Genomic DNA, 19,964 nt, shown 5'->3' on the forward strand with positions numbered 1-19,964 from the left:
TTTCTTACTTTTCATGAAAGTTATAAAACGAATTAACTAAAACGTTCAAATTATACAATTTAAATCCTACCATATAGCATTGTATCTTAAGGAACGAAGATACCAGCTATAAACAGAAACATTAAAATGTATTTAATATAATTTGATTATAGTTATATTAAATAACCTATTTTAAGTCCTTTTTTTTCACATCTGGAAAGAAAATCACATGACATTGTGATATTTTTTGACATAGTTGTCATATTACATAAAAAAAGAAAATTAATACTTACGTGTGAAAAATAATGCCCGGAATTTTTTTCGAGAATCTATTTGTGCATCCATATGCAATACAAGCTGACATGCTTCAAAAAGTAAAGAAAAAAATGTTGCAATGACAGCCTTCCTTGCACAAGTCACGGTGATAACAGGAAGATGGCCGCCAAGATTCACCGTTTGAGTTGAACCTTCCCTCCTTCTATTCTAACCTCCTTGGGAAAAACTAACTACAACAAATCAGTTCACTTCACTTGAGAGAAAAGTACAGAGTTTAGTTGTGATTGTGATATTGTGATATTTTTTAACATAGTTGCCATATTACATAAAAAAAGAAAATCAATACTTACGTGTGAAAAGTAATGCTCGGAATTTTTTTCGAGAATCTATTTGTGCATCCATATGCAACACAAGCTGACATGCTTCAAAAAGAAAAGAAAAAAATGTTGCAATGACAGACTTCCTTGCACAAGTCACGGTGATAACAGGAAGATGGCCGTCACGCTTCACCGTTTAAGTTGAACCTTCCCTCCTTCTATTCTAACCTCCTTGGAATTAATGGTGTCATTTTCCGAAAAATATCCGCAGCTGTTAAGCGGAAAAATTGACAGCACATTTAATAAAGAGAATAGGGGAAAAAAATGGGAAGACTTAATGGATATTTTAAATGCAGAAGGAACTGGCCCTTCCAAAGCTGATTAAATTGAAAAAAAAAATATTAATGATTATCTAAGATGACAGAGTAGTTGATGCATCCCCATGGTCATCAAAATTAGCAAACCACTGCTGGTGTAAGGAATACAGTTTAAATGACTCTTGAAAAATAATAAAATGTATAAAGTTCTAGTTTTATTAACAATGCTACTGAAGAAAATTTGATTACTGTTGAAAGTTATTTATATTGTGAAATATATTATGAAAAAGACAGGTTTATTTTTGTATATCACGTTTAATCGGTTAGTTTTACATCTACATGCGTATTATCTGTGAATTTTTACTACCATATGCTTAATATATTGTTTTGTCTGCTAACTTGAATTTACATGCACAAAAAATCACGTTTACGGCTCGGCTCATCGATGGCGAGTAAAAATTGCAATGGCGCCAACGGGTTCTCTGCGAATGAAAACCCGCGCCAAGTGCCGTTTATCCGAGTTTTACCTTTATCTGAGTCTGAAATATTGTTATGACTACCCTGAAGAAAAAACAAAATATTGTGCTGTCGCTGCGTGATCGAGAATTACTTTGGATGCCAAAAACTCATTTTCTAAATCTGAATGTTATATCTCAGCGTATTTTAAATCCTAATTTAAGTATTACCTACTCATGTAAAACGTCCACAAGACAAATAGTATATGATGGTGGCCTGCTATTTTTTGATAATTATTCTACCTGCTACTCTGTATATAGTGATAAACGCAAATTCCCACTATTATTCAAATTCCAAGTTTCTAAAGCAAAGAAAAGAATATCAGATGTTGTATCTTACATTACTCCAGTGTCCAAAATTATTGATCAATGCACATGTGGGCTGCAAAAGTGCACTTGTCTCTCTAAATTTCTTCTTTCTATATCTGAAGACAGCTGGTTATGTCAGCATAATTTAAACTCAGGCTGTATTATGCGTGAAATTTACGTTGGCCCAAACTTTCGATTTAAATATTGTGACTGGGATATGTATGGTGAGCGAATTACTTTGACTTCAAGTTTAAACCCCTATAAAAATACATTACCTGGATCCAAGGGAGAAGATGTAGTAGCCAACCTTGCAATTTTTACAGTTTTACCTTTGGAGTTTTATGCTGTTCTTCAAATAAAACGAAGTGTGTTTGGAAAGACTTGTAACCATGTGAATGTGTCTGAAGAGCTTCTTATTCTGGGCATTGGTACTGCTGATGTGCATATTTACAGTTTTCCAGATGTCATAAAAGAAGGTTTGGATACTAATTTCATAACTGTTATGTTATTTTGTCTCATCAACTTTGTTCATTTGTGTTACTTTATTTAATCTTTAGAAATAGTATGATAGGCAGATGTATTGTCAAATAGAGCATGAATATAAAATTGTACAATTTTTTTTTAATATATATATATATATATATATATATATCATGACTGGTTTTTAAAATATTTTTTTCAAGAATTTTGGACAAAAGCAGCAAATCAAATTTGTTTTCTTGTTAAGTTACAGATTGAAGTTATCCTTAATATAAGCACATGACTGGAAAATTTAATAGGAAAAATACATTTTCTTAAACAGTGGCATTTTAAAGAGATGCCAAAAAGTTAGTCTTGTTACTGTTATTTAATACTGAATGTCTTCAAATCAACATAGGGCAATTTTTTCTAGTTAGGCTGTGAAACCTTTCTCATGTGATGTCGCTATTAGAACCACTGACCGTGATTATTCTTAGGCATTTAACCCATAGCTGGTGGGGGCTCTAAGGCAATTGATGTTAATTTTGTAATAAGCACTAATTAGTGCCACCAGAGGGGCCTGTTGATGTTTGTTCGAGCTGGTGAGAAATGATGCAATAACAGGCAGAAATGGGAAAGTTGTTCTCTGGTGAGAAAAGAACACTTGAAATGCTGAATAGTAATGAAAGCGAAATTTGAAACACAGTGTAGGTCCAGTAGGAAATCAAATACAAAATAAAAGAATAATATAGTGAGCACGTATGAAGCATAGAATAAAATACATGAATAATAATAAGAAGAAAATAATAAAGCATAGTCCATATCTTGCTTTAGGAGGAAATATGATGTCCAAAATTGGCTTTGTCAGTTAAACTGAATTAATATCAGAATACATAAAACTGTTTATATTCTGTACGTGAGTAAGTAAGCTGCATTGTGAAAAATTGTCCTTGGCTGCTTTTAAGAATGCAGAATCATCAGATCGTAATTTATTAAATTAATAATATGTGGATAGTCAGAATTGGCAAGTGATTTGTCGAATCATTAACATGTGGGATGTCAAGATCTTGATCTAAACAGATGTTTTGCACAAACCAGGGAGGATGGTAAGCTGTCAGAAAAGTGCTGAAGAAACACTGCAATGAGTATAGAAAACTATTAATTGTATATTGTTTGTCTCCTTGTATATCTTTATATCTTTGATATTGTATATCTTTATCTCCTTTTTGAAAATGCCAGTAACAAATCAACACTGCTTTTAACTGACCATTAAGCTTATTCACAAATACTCTTCTGTTACTTGATCACAATTACTCTTTTGTGTCTTGAAACTGATTTGATGGTACAAATGTCATAAACAGTCCTGGATACATGTGGTCACTATATGTGGCAATATTTTGTGTTGGATAGTTTAGTTGAGATTTTGTTTGTATGGCAACCCTTTTTACTTGGAAACTTTTGTGAAGAATGCGATTGTATTTCATCGGGGTGCTTGTGTGATTATTTGTTGAATAATGGTGTACGAAGGAAGTTTTGGAGAGATATCAGCCACTTGGGGTATAGTTGACTTTAAGGTATCCCTTGTATTATGGCAAAGTTGTTGTTTGATTTATCGCCAAGTAGTTGTTTCATTTATGGTAGCCTGAGTAGTTGAATGTTATGGAAAACCTATTGTGACGTAATCGGGTGCATGATTCTGGGAAATTTTGAATCATGAGATGTAAGCGTTTTTGTGGTGTGTGCTAAAACCGTTTAGATGGATTTGTAGGAAGAAGGGTTCAGATGGTCACTATGTGAAGAGTTCAATCAGAAAGAGTACCTGGTTTGAAAAAAGTCATTTGAGTATGATTGATATTTTGATTTTTACGTGGCTCTGGGTGTGCGAAGCGAACTCGAAAATCATGGTAAGTGAATATTTGCTTTTGGTAGTGCTTAAATGTATAACATGTTTTTCCTTTTTTATGTTATTTTATTGTTTGGTTTAAAATGTATTTTATTGAGATTATGTTGTTTGCCTATTTGTAGACTTTGGTGCTCCTTTGACTTTTTAAGTGAAAATATATCAATGTGTTCATGGACAGAGTAAAGGGAGTGCGCAATGCAAGTTTGTGCAATTCTGGGAATTTATTTTTAAAGTGAAAATAGGTCGACGTGTACATGGATAAAGTCAAAGGAGTGCGCAATGCCATTTTTGTGCAATTCGTTTTTTTTTTTTTTTAAGTTAAAATAAGTAGATGCGTACATGGATACCGAGTTTGTGCAATTCTTTGTCTTGTTATTTTGGCTTTGTGTAGCGGCGATTTATGGTGCAAAAATTGCTCCTTCGCAAGCCAAAATAATGAGTCAAAGAATTGCACAAAATCGATATCCATATACCGCCAAGTTTCGCCAAGGTGTACCCTAAACTATACTTATACCGCCACTTGTTTTAGAATGTATTCAAGCTAGATTTAATTTGAGAAGATATCTTGTTTGAGTTATTAATGAAACATTTGTTCATGGTGATGTCCTGGCAGAAGTGTATTTTTGCAGTTTTTATGGCATACAGGTTTTTGAAGCCACACTTGACCTGTGAGAAGTGCAGATCTCATATAAAGACTGGGAATAAAAATTGGATTTGTGTGGATTTGCAGAAAAATTGTTGAGGGTAAAGAATGTGTTTCTCAACGAAGTTTGAGGTTTGGATCCTGGTTTTCCTGCAGTGAGATACCATGTGTTTCTAGTTTGCAAATTCATATATAATTTTTTTTTTTTTTTTTCCCCGAAAAAGTATTGAGAATGTAAAGTTGGAACTTACAAATAAGTTGGACACTTGTAATCTTTCTCACTGTAGTATTCATGAGCATATAAATTGCCATTTACCATTCTGCACTTTTTATTTAACCATTATTCTTCATTTTTCATTTAAAATATTTCAAAACCTTGAAATTAATGGTTTAATTTTAAAATCAGCTCCTCAAGGTTTCAGCAATTCAAATGATTTAACAAAATAAAATTAAGGTACTTTTCCATTTCGCCTGTGCAAATTTCACCAAGCAGACTTTATTGGCAGCAACACATAGTATACACATAACAAATGCTAGTTATAAGCAGTTTTTATTTTAAAGGCATAAACATTTTAATATTGTTTCAAATTTTGTAAAATGAAAATAAATAAAGAGAATAAATTTGTAAAAAGACATTAATTTAAGAATCTCTACATATAATAAAAGAAGTGTGTCAGTGTGTCTTTCGTTCGCGCTGAGCATAAGCTAATAGACCCACGGCTACGAAATTTGGTACATAGGTGCATCTAGACAAGAGCCAGTGCACGTCAAAGCGATTTTTTCGAAATTCGAATTAGAATTTTTTTTATTTTATGTTTTGTGAAGAAATCGCGTCATTTTACATAATGCGCTATAGGAAAGCGAGATTTTACTCTACACACTCCATTTTCACATCGTCATGAAACGTAGGCGCTTAGCTATTTTACGAACTTAAAATAAATTTTGTGTTTCAATAAATCAATTAAATACGAATTTATTTAATAAAATGAGCTTAACACCTTTTCAACGGGATTTTTTCTAAAAAAGTTTATTTTTAAAAATGTACAGTTTATTTTTCTTGATTTTTGGGCTCGTTAAACTTTCATCCTCGCGACTTTTGCAAAAAGAATTTTGGAAAAATGATAATATTTTGTATTTAAAAAAAAAATTTAAATGAAGCTTCCGAGTACACTTCGCGCATTTCACATCTTTAAAAATGTGATTTGGGCAACAATTTTCCTTTCTTATTGTTGTTGATAGATTTTTGATGAAACTGCATCATTTTGAATAGTTTCATTCTTTTAGAAATATGGGTTTGGCAACAATTTTTCATCCTATTTCTTTTGTCACTGTTTTTAAGAGATTGGCATATTTCATTGTCATTTTTTATATATATAATACATTTTTATTGATTTTTTTCATTTTTTGATAAAGTTGTTCTGCAGAGTAAAATTCTGCACAAAATTTTTTGTTTTGAGTTTTTTTCATGTTATTTTTTGCTTATTTTACTATTTGTAAGATATTGAAAAGTTTTACATGATTTTTTTTCTTCAACGGAAAGTTGGTTAATTTTTTTATTAGGATAATTAACATTTGTATTAAGGGATATAGCTTATTTCATTGTAATTTTTTTATCTTGAAAATATAAGATAAAATATCATTAATTATACTGTGCTTTTCAGAATTTTTTTGTATTCTTTTATGTTATTTATTGCTCATTTCACTGTCTTTAAGATATTGAAAAGTTTTGAGTGATTTTTTTAGGAAACAAAGTTCTTAATCTCCTTTATACCATTTGAGTTCTTAAGATTTTGCAAAGGGAAGTTGGTTAATTTATTTATTAGGATAATTAATATTTGTAATAAGGGATATTGCTTATTTCATTGTAATTTTGTTATACGTAATAATTTTTTTTTATGAAGTTGTTCTGCAGAGTAAAATTTTAAGCAGTTTTTAAATTTAACGTTTGGTGTTCCCTTCAGCCATTTTTCCGGTACATTTAAAAGCCAGACAAAGGCTGGCAGCGAAGCTGCTAGTTTACTGTGCTTTCATGGTACAACAGCCTGATTCGCTGTTTCATATCACGTGACCCCAAGTGATCTCATCTCACGTAAATTACGCTACGAAAATTTTATTCTCTCAGTAATTATCTATATTAATTTCAAGTTAAATCTTAATTTGGAATACAAATTTAAATGCAAGAATAACTTCAATTTGTATGAATTGCTTACTCAGAAATTATATAAAACGGCAGTGCTTTACTTCGCTAGTGCACTCTCATTAGAATTAATGAATTTAATCCTTGACTTCGCCTTTTCTATATTTTTGCCTTCGAGTGAGCGGTATGATTGCATCTTAATTACCGCGAATGGCCTTAGGACATGAAATTGAACTATCTGGTAAAAATTCTATGTAATTGTATGCCAGTATTGGAAGAAACAATCAATCTGATAAAAAAAACGGCTGCGACTTGTTTTGAAAATGAGACGTAAAAGGTTACCAATGAGGATATTCCGTTTGACATCGGTTGTACCATTTTTGGCGACTTTATTGCTTGCATTGGCAAAATGGAAAAGTACCAAAATTAATATACAAACTGCTATTTATTCATCACTGCAATACATCATCATTACTGCTGCAATAGTTCTTATGTTAGAAAATGTCAACTTTAAATTAAAGTGCAAATATAATATCCCCATGATGTAGCACTGTATCTTCAGGTATTAATTTCTATGCGGAATGTGTAACAAGTTTGTTATTTGAGGGGCGGGAATTGCTTTCTTCTGTTATGCCCTTGACGAGTTTAAAAACAAATCTGTAAAACTCAAAAAATTATGCTTATAGAGTGAAATAATGCAAGTTATTTCATCTTTTTTGTTTTTCTTTTTGCTGCATTTCTCACTTTTATTTTATTTTTATAGGTTGTATGACTTCCTTCAAACTTGGTGATGTATATGAGAGAGGAAAAGTTGGGTATTATCCTACTGGACTGCCATTAAATTGTCATGTAAATTCAGCTCCACCTCTATTATTTAATGTGCGTTGTTTTGGACAAGAAGTACGTTTTGGAGGGTTTCCATTTTGTTACATAACATGTTCTGTAAAAGATGAGTTTAAATTTTTGGTGCAAACTATAGATGGTCGTAAAACATTAAAAAGTGCCTTTCTCAGAAGAAGCATAATGAATGATGATCCAAATCCAGTATGTTTTCATCCAGATAATTCCAACAGAATAATATTTCAAAATTCTCAAACAGTTTGTTGCTACAAAATTTTAAATTCTGACACAAGTCTTGAACTGGAAGAGGATTTTACGTTGCACTCTACAGTGTTCCCTCCTACTGTTAAAAAACGCCTATCTAGTTCATATGGTAGGTCAGTTGTTCAGAAGCTTCATTTTTCTAATGAAAAAACTGTCATGTCTGTTTATTATGAAGATGAGTTAGATATATTTGCCATTTTATTTATATATCCAAATGACCCTGCTTGTAATGGTTATATTAAGTTGTATGACAATTTCATTGGACAAGAGTTAAGAACTTTTAATCTTTATATGAAATTAGATGAGACAAATTCCTATGAATTGCACATGGACCTCAGTGTCATTGTTGTATTGGAAAAAGTTGGTACTACTTTTAAAGTTCATATACATCAACTGGGTTTACATGATGATGGAGAAACAAAACATTCATAATAGCTGTGAAAATGTTTGGTTTATATTATTAACCTGTTCCAAATCCTTGTGTGTATATGAAACGTAATTTTACAATAAGAAATAAAAGGAAAATAATTAATTATATTCTTATAAAAAATCCTATTGTTTTCATTATAACACTGTGTAATATTAAAATACAAATGCAGTGGAAGAAATATATACTGTGCATAAAGGAGGCACTGCATATAACTGCATGGTACATAATTTTTTTTTTTCTCTTATCCAGATTAACAGTAATTTTTTAACATACTCTAATGTCTCTGATCTTTGGTATTCGATTCCCCCCTTTGGTAATTTAAGAAAATCTTTGCTTTTCACAATCATAGAATGCGAAAAACAGTAATACCAAAAAAAATCTGAAAGCTTTTAGATTTGATATTATGCCCGAACGCATTTTTCATTTACACATTTCATGAGCCATTGTGCTAAAAATATTTAAAAACAATGTATCTTTAGGATTTCTTTTAGACAGTCTCATGTTCTAGAGATTAAAATGGTTTATTTAAGTGTTGCCACTGCTTGATTTCAAATTGTTGAGTTTTTAATCAGAAATCTGTTAAAGTTTTAAAGAACATGAAATACGCAATGAAACAAATTCAAAATTCCGAGTTCGGGCTTCCAGATGCCCATATTCGGGTGGAGGATTAAGTTATTTAAAATTTGATGGCTGTAAGTTCCTTTATTTTTTTTTTTTTTTAAATCAAGAAAAATGCATGCATTCATGCAGATTCTTCATTATTTAATTTCGTTAAATATATTTGCTGGTATTTAATATTTGGTGGCAACAATTTGAAAAGTAGTAACTGATGCAAAATGCTGTTTTGAGACTAATAGCCCTTCTGGCTAAAAAGAATCACTCGACAGTTTAAGAGTTATGATGCAAGCTGTTAACTGAATAATAGAAACAGATATTCTGACACTCAGTATTGTTGTGGAAAAGGTAAAGAAATGTAGTAAGAAGTCATGACTCATCAACATCGAATCATATTAGAAACCGATACCAAGTACCAAAAAAAAATTTTCACGTCGAAACAGAATGTGTACAAAGTTGGATGTATTTCAAAGTGGACATATACCAAAATACCATTGTATTGCACTTCACCTGTCCTTCATTTCATGATTTTTTTTTTTTTTTTTTGTGTGTGTGTGGTTTAATCTTTTTTTTTCAAATATAAACATGAAACTTCAATTAACAAAGCATTTAAAAAACACAGAGAAGAAAATGAAAAAAGAATTGATGAATGAATTCATGAAGTAAGAGGTGGAGTTTATTAAGTGAGTGTAGAAAACTGTTCTTCTATTTTTCTTTTCCTAACACTGCGATATTCATTGTATTATTTTATGTAACATTAAAAGAATTTTATATTTTCGTTAATTTTTCAGATACCTGTGATAAATATCAGATTTTTTTCCATGATTGTAGTCCAAAATATTTGTTATACAGATAAATACCATATAACACCTTTATACAGTTCTGGAAATTCCTATATAAAACCTGATTCCTACTACAGTACAAAGTCTTTTAATCCGGACTCGTTGGGACTTTGGCGATTCCGGTTAGGGGTTTTTCTGGATTATAGATCATCAATTTAAATCTGGTAAGATGGCATGCAGAAATTATGGAACCGTAATTTATGAAATAAAGAGCAATTATAATCTAAAGGGTATCAAAATTTACCAAAAAAAAAGAGCTTAATATTTATTTGTTTACTTTATTAAACATTTCTTTTAATGCAAGTTGTTTAAGTTGCTTCGTTTTTTGTGTTTTCAGTTACAAAGTTCCACTGTTCAAGTCCTGTAATTGCTGTGCCGAGAATACCGACTAACTTGTCAATCGAAATTTTTTCATTTTCACTAACCTCTCTGTCACTTTCTTCATGCCTTTATTTTTTACAGCAATTCCACTTTTTGTTTGATTGACATCGAAGCATGCTTTCGCTTTGTGGATCCTTTGTCAGCTCCAGAATTGGAAACTTTTTTTGACATAATCGAAAGTTCAAACTTAATTTGTATAAAATTGCTCTAACAGTCTGCAAAAAATAATAAGCCGGATTTAATTAGAAGATTAAGGAACAGCGCAATCTGCAACATTAACTGAAATAGATAATTAGATCATTTTAGCTTAACGTACTCAGAACTAAGAATGATCATGTTAAAAAAAGTGTTGAACAGACAGCACAGAACATTTATCGTTTAAAATGTTGCAAAGATAAAAATTTAAACGAAAATCTCAAAAACTTATTTATTTGACAAAAGATTTTATAAATAAGGACAGACTAATTATTTGTATAATGACAATGTTATATGATATATAGCTAATATCCTCCATCCCAATTCAAAAAGATTTAATGGAAAGGATTCATGCTGCTATATTAAGTTTAACATTGTACATGGTGAGCTATGATAAAGTAGTCCGCTTCCAATAAAAACATAACAAAACAGACACAGTTTCTGATACAATACACAAAGGAGTGAACAGGAAAACAAAATATGGCTAGAAAAGTGCTTTATTTGGGAACATCAAATTGGCAAACAGAAAACAAGGGATTTCAGCCTCCTCCTAAAATAATTGGTACTGAATGCAGTGCTACTTAATCCACTCTGTATCAGAGATGACTTAATAAAATGAACATTTTGCTTATATTTACTTAACACAATTAAAGCAAGATCTTTACTATTAATAGTGTTACAATTAATTTAACTCAAAACAGAATTTTCATCCTAAGCATGTTTATATACTGTTTTAAAACTGATTGTGTGATACCAAAATCATATGGCACATAACAGACAATTCAGTGTTTTAAAATGTTAAAAGGATAAAATAAAATATAACCAAAATTGTGAAAATCAATATTTATTTGACAACAATTTGTAAATAAGCACATGGCAATTATTTACATAATGACAATGATACACAATATACAGCTAACATCCTCCATTCCAGATCAAAAAGATTTAACTGGAATGGGTTCATAGTGCTATACTATGTTTAACATTATCATTTTTGTCAACTTTTCAAAAAATAATTTGTGATATTATAAGATTTTATGGAATGATCATAGGTCAGAATGATGGCCACAGTTCGCCATTTTTCTCTTTAGATGGAACTTCAATCACTCGTGGTTTATCTATGATTCTTGCAGTGCGATTGCCTTTTTCAACAATTCCAATTATCCACGACTGAAATCCTTCTTGCTTCTCAATATCTTTACAGTAAGCAGCAGCTTGCTCACGAGGCAAACATATCAACAATCCTCCTAGAAGAGAATTTTATGAAATTTTAATAGGTGAACCTTTCAGAAATCACATAACTAATAAAAAAATTTGAAGTTCTCTGATACAGATAATACCACTAGCAATATAAATTTAAGTTTAAATTTTGACATTTTCAGCCTTTAACCATTTGATACTCGACCTTATTCCCTCAGGCACAGAAAGACATAGAAATTAAAACCTGTGCCAAAAGACCATCATTATCGTGAACTTCGGAAACAACTTTTTTGAACACTTTAATTTTTGCACATAAAAACTATATTAATAAAATGCAATAAATAAATAGAAATTAACAAAATGCACAGTAGAATTGAACATTCTTGCAAAGCTTTACATATGGGTGGATTGGAATTTTTTCTATGTAAACAAAAATTTTTTTTAAAACTCAAATTCAACAGTATGGCAATATATATATATATATATTGGAATTTATAAATGGGAACTCACAATCCCACCTTTTTTAAGCTAAAGATAAGAGACTAATCCTCACCTCCTGGAAATCTTGGATTCTGACACATCTTTCTGTGAATTTTTTTTACTGACTATGCCTCTTTCTTAAGATATTATCTAGACTAACGATTCTTTCTGGTAGGTGGTATGCAAAGAAACAAAGTATTTTTAACTGTAAAATTCAAAAATTAAATACCCCAACATCCTGTTTAAGTTTTTCTTCTCTAACATTCGTAAATTTATGCGATCTGAGCTTTATTCAAGGTCATTAGCGGCTCATTTCACCCATAGACATAATTGGTTTAGTTTTCGTAAAGAATAAGCTAATTGCTATTCATTTGTTTTTCCTTCACATTTAAAAAAAAAAAAAATGATTAAAATTCACACCCTTCCTTCTTTGCAAAATTAAGGGATCCTGCTATGAAAAAAAGTATACATTAATGGGGACAGTTTGAAAATGAATAAACAGTAACAATATAACCTGAAAAATTATGATAACGTTTTTAATATCCAGTATGAGCAATTTGTAGCTGTTGTCTATTTCTATTATTAAATAATGAAGAATATGTATGCATGCATATACATTCCTCACACTGTGAAAAAATGCCACAACCACCAAATTTGAACAATCTCCCTTCCCAAACACGAGCATCTCACAACCCGAATTTTGAATGTGTTTTATTTATTTAATATTGTAAATTAATTTAATGAATTTTTGACCAAACACTCAGTGATTTAAGAGCTTCTGTGTTACCACTTTGGAAAGCGTAGTATATTTATATTTCAAATTTAACCAGCACACTTATCAATTTAACAAGAAATCTGCTTCCACTGCCTGAATTAAAATATTTTTCTTCCATGTAGCAAAGTACTGTCGTTCAGCAAACTGTACGTTATTTAATTTTTCTTTTACATTTATTCTGTTATTAATTAAAAAACGAAGCAGATTTATTTCAGTTACTATTGATTACTAGCTGGATTTGTAAATTGCATTAGCTGGATACATTATATACATTTTTTTCTTTTTCATAACAACAATATTAAGTGACTGGCTCTGCATGTGGCTAGTATTATCAAATAATAAAAAATTTGTATGTGTGTATATGTTGTATGTTCCTCACATTGTGGAAAAACAGCAGAACCTAGAAGTCACCTAATTCTGAGCATACATCATCCTCTACATACACAACTTGAAGCTAGAATTTTGAATTTTTTATTTAATATTTTATCCAAATTTAATGAATTTTTAATTAACAATATCAGCAATTTAAAAACAGCAGTGAAAATAAAACCATTTTGGTGGACCACAGTGTTGCCATTTGGCATTACATAATATACTCATCTCTCAAATTTAATGAACAAACTCTGTTATTTAAAAGCTGAAAGCAGGGTTTGTACACACTTCTGCACATGGAAATTAAGTACTTTTAAGGACCATGAAGGAAACAAATTATGGACTTAACAAAGCAAATAGGAAATGAATACACTAAAGCAATTATCTACACCCGAATTTCGCTTTTGTTAACTTGAAAGAACAAAATAAATGTACAAGTATGATGCATTGTTAAAAATAATCTAACTTAATTATAAAATAAATCCAAGAATAAAATTAACTTCATAAATTTGTTCAAGTAATTAGCATTAAGTTATAGAATTTTTTTAAAAATTTATATTTTATACTTATAATAGTCCCACATATTTTAAAGAAAATTAGTGGGTTTTTATTTAATTTTAATAACAGTTACCTTTATATTGATTACTTCTTTTTTGCCTCATTTCATCATGAACTCACTCAATCTAGAAGTTATGCAAATTTTATGTGAAGTGATTAAGTTAAATTGTGAAGTAAAATAATAATTAGCATGACTCATGTCAAAAGCTTGGCTGTTGCCACCATCACTGCTTCAGTCTGAACAGATATGAATGGCTGACATTGGCATGATTGATAAATGTTAATTAGCTTCATTTCTAACTCAGTTGATATACAATATTTAATATAAAGTTCCATTAAACCACTGAAGCACCAGATATGATTATAGGCTGTCTTGTATTATTTTAAGTCTCATCAGCTGCAAGCAATAAAGTTTCATATTAATTTTTTACATTTTTGCGTTGTATCTCGTGTCCACAATAAGGATCAAGGAAATGAACCATGCACCATAACATGTAGAAATAAGTTCTAAGGGTGAGCAATTAGTTACAAATAATTAAAAATAACATATTAGATACTCTTAGTCATATTAGATTTACATAGTTACAATAATAGTTTTTTTTTTTTCTAAAAAATATCCATTAAAAAAGCACTAAGAACATTTTACAGCGCCGCAGTCAGCATTCCATATGCGTGCGCTGTTTACCTACAACCATTGCCAAGCCACACGTATCATTATGGAAACTTTCGACCTTGTTAAATTTTGTTATTTAATATTTAAGGGGTATCAGAAACCCCTATACCGACAATGTTAAATTGACCATTTTCGATGTACCTTTTCTCAAAATCTGCTGTAGATACAAGCTTGAAATTTTTTCTGTAATTAAAGTATACCTATCTGATTATACTGAAATGAGCTTTTGAAATATTTTGAATTTTAGAGTAAATTACAGAATATTTTGTTAGGCATAGTAAAATTTAGCACTTTTCTCACACACAAAAAAATTTTTTTTCTAAGTTTATTACAAAAAGCTCATTTCAGTAAATATTAGGGAACCTAATAAATAAGCCATAAAACGTTTAGATACCTGTGAGCAGTAGTACCTGAGAAAAGGTACATCGAGTATAAAAAATCACGTTTGGAGAAAAATGCGTTTTTATGTAAAAATCCTCATTGATCAAAGCAGTAGATGACAAATTAAAACTAGATTTTTTTACAGTTCTAACTTTCATAGAGATTAAAGAATGGGAAAGCATCTGATGAATTTCAGCCACTTTCCCATTAGTTTAGTGAAGTGTATGGAGAAAACATTATGAGCAACAGAATAGTATGAAATCGGTTACAGCTTTTAAAGATGGATGCACGAATGTTTGGGATGATGAATGAAGTGAGTGACATTCTGTCATTACTGAAGAGTGACATTCTGTCATTACTGAAGATCTGGTGCCGAAAGTTGATGAACAAGTGAAACAAAACAGATGCTTTACAACTTTATCACTATCTGATGACTCTCCTTGAGTTTCAAGCAGTGTTCTGAATGAAACTGTGAGAAAACACTCAAATTATCAAAATTGTGCACACATTAAGTACCAAAAATGTTGCCAGATATGCACAAAACCAAAACATTTAGACACTGCTTTAACATTCATTGAGCAGTACAGCGAGGAAGATGATTTTTTAAGCCAAACTGTCACAGGTGATAAAACATGGGCAGCTTATGCTACATCAGAATTGAAGCAGCATTCCATGGAATGGTGGCATTAATCAACACCCAAGAGCATGAAGTTCAAGTAAACAGTTTCAGTCCAGAAAATCAAGTTTTCTGTAACTGTTCTGTTCAAGCAAGTCCTGTGTTTTACGACGGGAAGTGGATGTTACTTGTGTTTTTTTTTTTCTTTTCCCCATTTATTCATTTTTTTTTTTAGCCTCATGGTGACACAAATTCTATCTCATGAGACCTTGAACAACCAGCACTATACAATCCAAAACAAAAGGCATGGCATGCTGAGTAGAGGGATCGTTTTGCTTCACAACAATGCCAGTCGATATGCGGGTAAACAATCTTAAGACCTCATTGTGCCATTTCGCTAGGAAAACCTCAATCACTCTTTGCATAGTCCTACCACCTGTTCCTGTAATTGAAGGAGTATATCAGTGGTCTTTGCCACTACAGTGATGATAAGGTCAAAATAATTGTTGCAGTGGGTGTCAAATCAAGCACCAGACTTTTATGAAAAGGGGATTCAAAAACTGGTTGTACATTATGATAAGTGCCTTAATACTTGTGGAAATTATGTAGAAAAATAGACTAAAGTACAGGCTTTCATATAAAATTAAAATTGGCAAGAAGATTCTATTTGTTTCTTTTTTATTTCCAAGTAGTACATTAAGTCAAAATAGTTAGCTAAGAAACTAAATGCTGTATGAACAAAAAAGACAGCTACAGTAGCTACTACAAGTTATAACTTACTTCAAATTTTTTTATGCAACATCTTGCTTCCCAGTGACAATAAACATTTTTTGAGATAATTTATCAGCCAAACAATTACTTTTTTGAGTACTTTAAATAAAGATACCTGACGTTTCTACAGCATGTCCTTGAAGAAGCTTAAACATATTTCCACAAGCTTTTGCAACGGCTGCCATTTTTGCAATTACAGGGAGGTTATGAATTACAAAAGACACTTCATTTTTCTGTATTTTGGCTAAGTTCTGTGCATGGCCTAACAATCCAAAACCAGTTACATCAGTAGCACCATGAGCATTATATTTATGCATAAGGCGGGAAGCTATAAATAAAATCAGCAGAATTAGGAAACTTTAAGGCATAAAAATACATAAGTGAAGATTAATAATAAATTATCAACAGTTATTAAGGTAATTTAAGATTAGTGGACGTCTTGTACTTTTAAGCAGCATCTGTAATACTTTGAAATTTTAGAAGTTTTTAGAAATTCTCAACCAGGGGAATGTAGTCAGCCTTTTACTTTGTTATTAAGTAATTAGTTTTGAATCATGAATTAAAAAAATTACTTTTATTCAATGTTTGGTATTTACCAACATTTTCTGGACTTTTTTTATTGTTTAATTCATAAAACACTTGCAAAATAAACTAAATCTGAGTAAATGTATATCATAATTACAAAATTTTTAAAAATCTAACATAATCATGGTCAGATTTCTTACTTTATATCTTTACTAAATAAATGTGTATTTATGTATACATTTTTAAGATCTGGAAAGGAGGATGTGATCTTCTTAGCAATAGTGAAAGAGGTGCATGAGGCAAAAAAGGTTGAGAACCTCTCTTTTAGAACAACAGAGTAGAACAAAAAATACTCACTCAAAAATAAGCATGCATTTTTTTTTTTTTTTTTTCCTTCCAATTGCAGGGGGTGAGAGAAAGTTTTTAAAAATTAAACATGTTTCTGTAAACATAAATGCAGCTATTCCTTACTTTTACAAATTCCCATTTTACAAAAGCACTGAAATTACTAATTTATCTTCTAAATGAAAATTTATTGTTTAGTAATATACTGCAGTCATAGCAAAGCCATCATTAAGGCAAAACTCATGAATTATGCATTACTGTTTGATCACTGTTAACCCAAACCTGGCTGGCACTTGGCCAAAACAATAATCATCCAACAAGGGTGTAAGCTGTATAACTGCAAGGATGAGGGTTAACTTTAGAATATGAAGAATGTTTTTTAGTAAATAAATGTGTCTGCATGTGTGTCTATGCTGTTGATCATGTTTGTTGTGGTCCACAGTAACCTAGACAAAGGAAGAAGAAAAGAAAGGCACTTATAGGTTTTAACCACGCACTGATTTGAAGCAATGAGAACACCCTCTCCCTACTGCTGCTTAAAACATCCAGTCGTTAAAACTGAGCAATACAGCTGCATTTGGAGGTTTAAAAAATGCTTAAATGTAAGTATGAGCATTTGAACATTTTATATGCTCCAAATAATTTAAAACAAATGAGGTGTTTTTACAAGTGTTTGTTAATTACACAAGAAAGAAATTTTAAGATTATGCAATTTCACATGGTTAATAATTAACAAAGATTAAAATTCATTTTTATACTATTAAAAGGATTTATTTATTTTCTATTCACAGCAGCTCATTTTGAAATTATGTCCTTAAAATAATTAATGTTTTTTAAAATTTATTTCTAATTAGAGAAGCTTTATTTTAGCAATTTAATATTACTAAATTAACAACTCCAATTTCCATACAATTCACATTTTTTTAACATTTGCAATTTAATTAATATTAAGGAATATTAATTTTAATAATATAATTTAGTTACTTTTATAGCTGCTTTTCGACCATGTATTTCAGTTAATACTGTGAAGAACATGAGGATGATTTGCCTAACAAGAATCCTTTGGGATCAGATCAGATCCTTCAAGGAATACCTTTTGAGGGAAAGCAGATCATATTCATATTATGTGTAAGGAAAATCACTGAAGTTCCATGGAGATAGCCTGTTCACCAGGTTCCAATACTGAATCGAACTCTCATGTTCCATACTCAAGCAATCATTTCTGCTGGATAAGTCCATAAAAGCACTGTTAACAAGCATGTTACATGAGGCAATGACAAAGGTTACAATTTGAAATACTTGAAGGAATTTTAGCAAAATATGCATAAGAAAATTGGATTTCTTTCTGAGAAAGAGTATTTCAGCTATTAAATAGATAAAAATAACGAAAAATATAAAGCATTTAAAAAGTCTATTATCAAGATAATATGCAATGAATGTAAACAAAAGTGCCACCTTAGATTGTGTAGTGCTTCAACTGGGGAGGAAGAAGGGTTTCCCTTTCTATCCCTTCCCCAACAGACAACACCTTATTCCATTCAAATTAAGCTTTTGCAGCAATTATGCCATGGCAAGGGTACATTATTATATTAATTATTTTATGTTATCATTTCATTATTTTAGTTTAAATTAAAATATTTGAAGTTTCCAATCTAGTATTAGTTTCCGGTACTTCTTTGTTTAAATGGCCACCATGGTTAGCTGCACAAATAAACAAACTTGACCACTATCATTTATTATTTGCAAATTTATAATGTTGCCAAAGGCTCTGCTATGGTTTCATTAATAATTACTTGCTTTTTTTCTGAAAATATTCATTTTAATCATTACCTGCACAGCAAAACAAAATAAAGTGGTACTACTAAAAATGATTTGGTTCATTTCTAAATTAGGATGCACTCATAATACATATCAGAAATGCTGCCAGTTTGATGACAACATAGGTACTTAACACGACAGTTTTCAGTTCTCTTGTAACCTAACTGTCTAGATTGGGGTCAAGCAAAAGCCAGACTTTCTAACTGCTTAATATGGCTCATTACGAAATCCTGTGCCATGACATTTTCATTATTTTTCTACCTGATTTTGTATGCCAACTATCAAAATCGGCAGCACGAAGTGTGCACCTAAAATAACAGTATATATTCATGACTATACTGGTGATCAAGCTAAGCTGAGAACATTAGACATCCTAGAATGTGCCTCTGTCTAAAAATATAGTTATGTCTATTATTTTAGCTAAAATGTAGCATGTGTCTATTATTTTTTAGCAGCTTTCATTCAGAAATTAAACAATAACATATGCATATTGTTCAGATAAATATACTGATCAGAAAAGGGACAAAGAACATTTCACCTCTAAATTTTCATTTGAAAATGGAAAAAAAAAAAAAAAAAACATATTCATTGATGAGCCACAGAAAGATTCCATTTTTTGGCATATTAGTAAATTTTCTAAAAAAATTCTGGTGGAAAGGGGTCTCTCCAATCCTGTCCTGAAACAATAGGACACCACAAAAGATCTTCAAGGTCTTGCCTGCATGATGCAATAGAGAGACCTTTATTTACAAAATAATTATTGTTTAAGGGAAGACATTGTAAATAGTTTGTCATAATTACTTAAAAAAGCAGCCTTATGCTGCACAGCCTTTAATTTTATTGCTGCTCCAAAATAATTTTAAATGTTTGACAATGCACAAAATACTTAATAATATGAAAAATTCAATACAGCTGCATCTATGAAATAGTAATTTATTCTCTTTTTATTACCAAAAAATTTATGACGACTTACCATAAACACTTAATGACTTACCATGATATAATTTTTACTTAATTGATGCTGCTGC

General features: G+C 30.8%; 1 protein-coding gene and 1 pseudogene across 2 annotated transcripts in view; one reads left to right on the top strand and one right to left on the bottom strand.

Moving 5' to 3' along the window:
- Positions 1–1,062: 1,062 nt before the first annotated feature.
- Positions 1,063–11,968, top strand: LOC146994232 (DDB1- and CUL4-associated factor 17-like). The gene is made up of 2 exons (XM_085827076.1): positions 1,063–2,189; positions 7,619–11,968. Exons 1-2 carry the CDS (start codon positions 1,442–1,444, stop codon positions 8,389–8,391), a joined length of 1,521 nt encoding a protein of 506 aa, XP_085683202.1. The 5' UTR covers positions 1,063–1,441; the 3' UTR covers positions 8,392–11,968.
- LOC118205272 (inactive selenide, water dikinase-like protein) overlaps positions 11,251–19,964 on the bottom strand; it is a 38,567-nt pseudogene continuing 29,853 nt past the window's right edge. Inside the window, exons 6-7 of the transcript XR_015044087.1 lie at positions 16,364–16,576; positions 11,251–11,669 (exon numbers count right to left, since the gene is read on the bottom strand). The product of XR_015044087.1 is annotated as an inactive selenide, water dikinase-like protein (transcript). The remainder of the gene's footprint in view (positions 11,670–16,363; positions 16,577–19,964) is intronic.

This window comes from Stegodyphus dumicola, chromosome 11, assembly GCF_044657685.1.
Source record: "Stegodyphus dumicola isolate Sdum_Otavi_A_Nest chromosome 11, ASM4465768v1".
Classification (NCBI taxonomy): Eukaryota; Metazoa; Arthropoda; class Arachnida; order Araneae; family Eresidae; genus Stegodyphus; species Stegodyphus dumicola.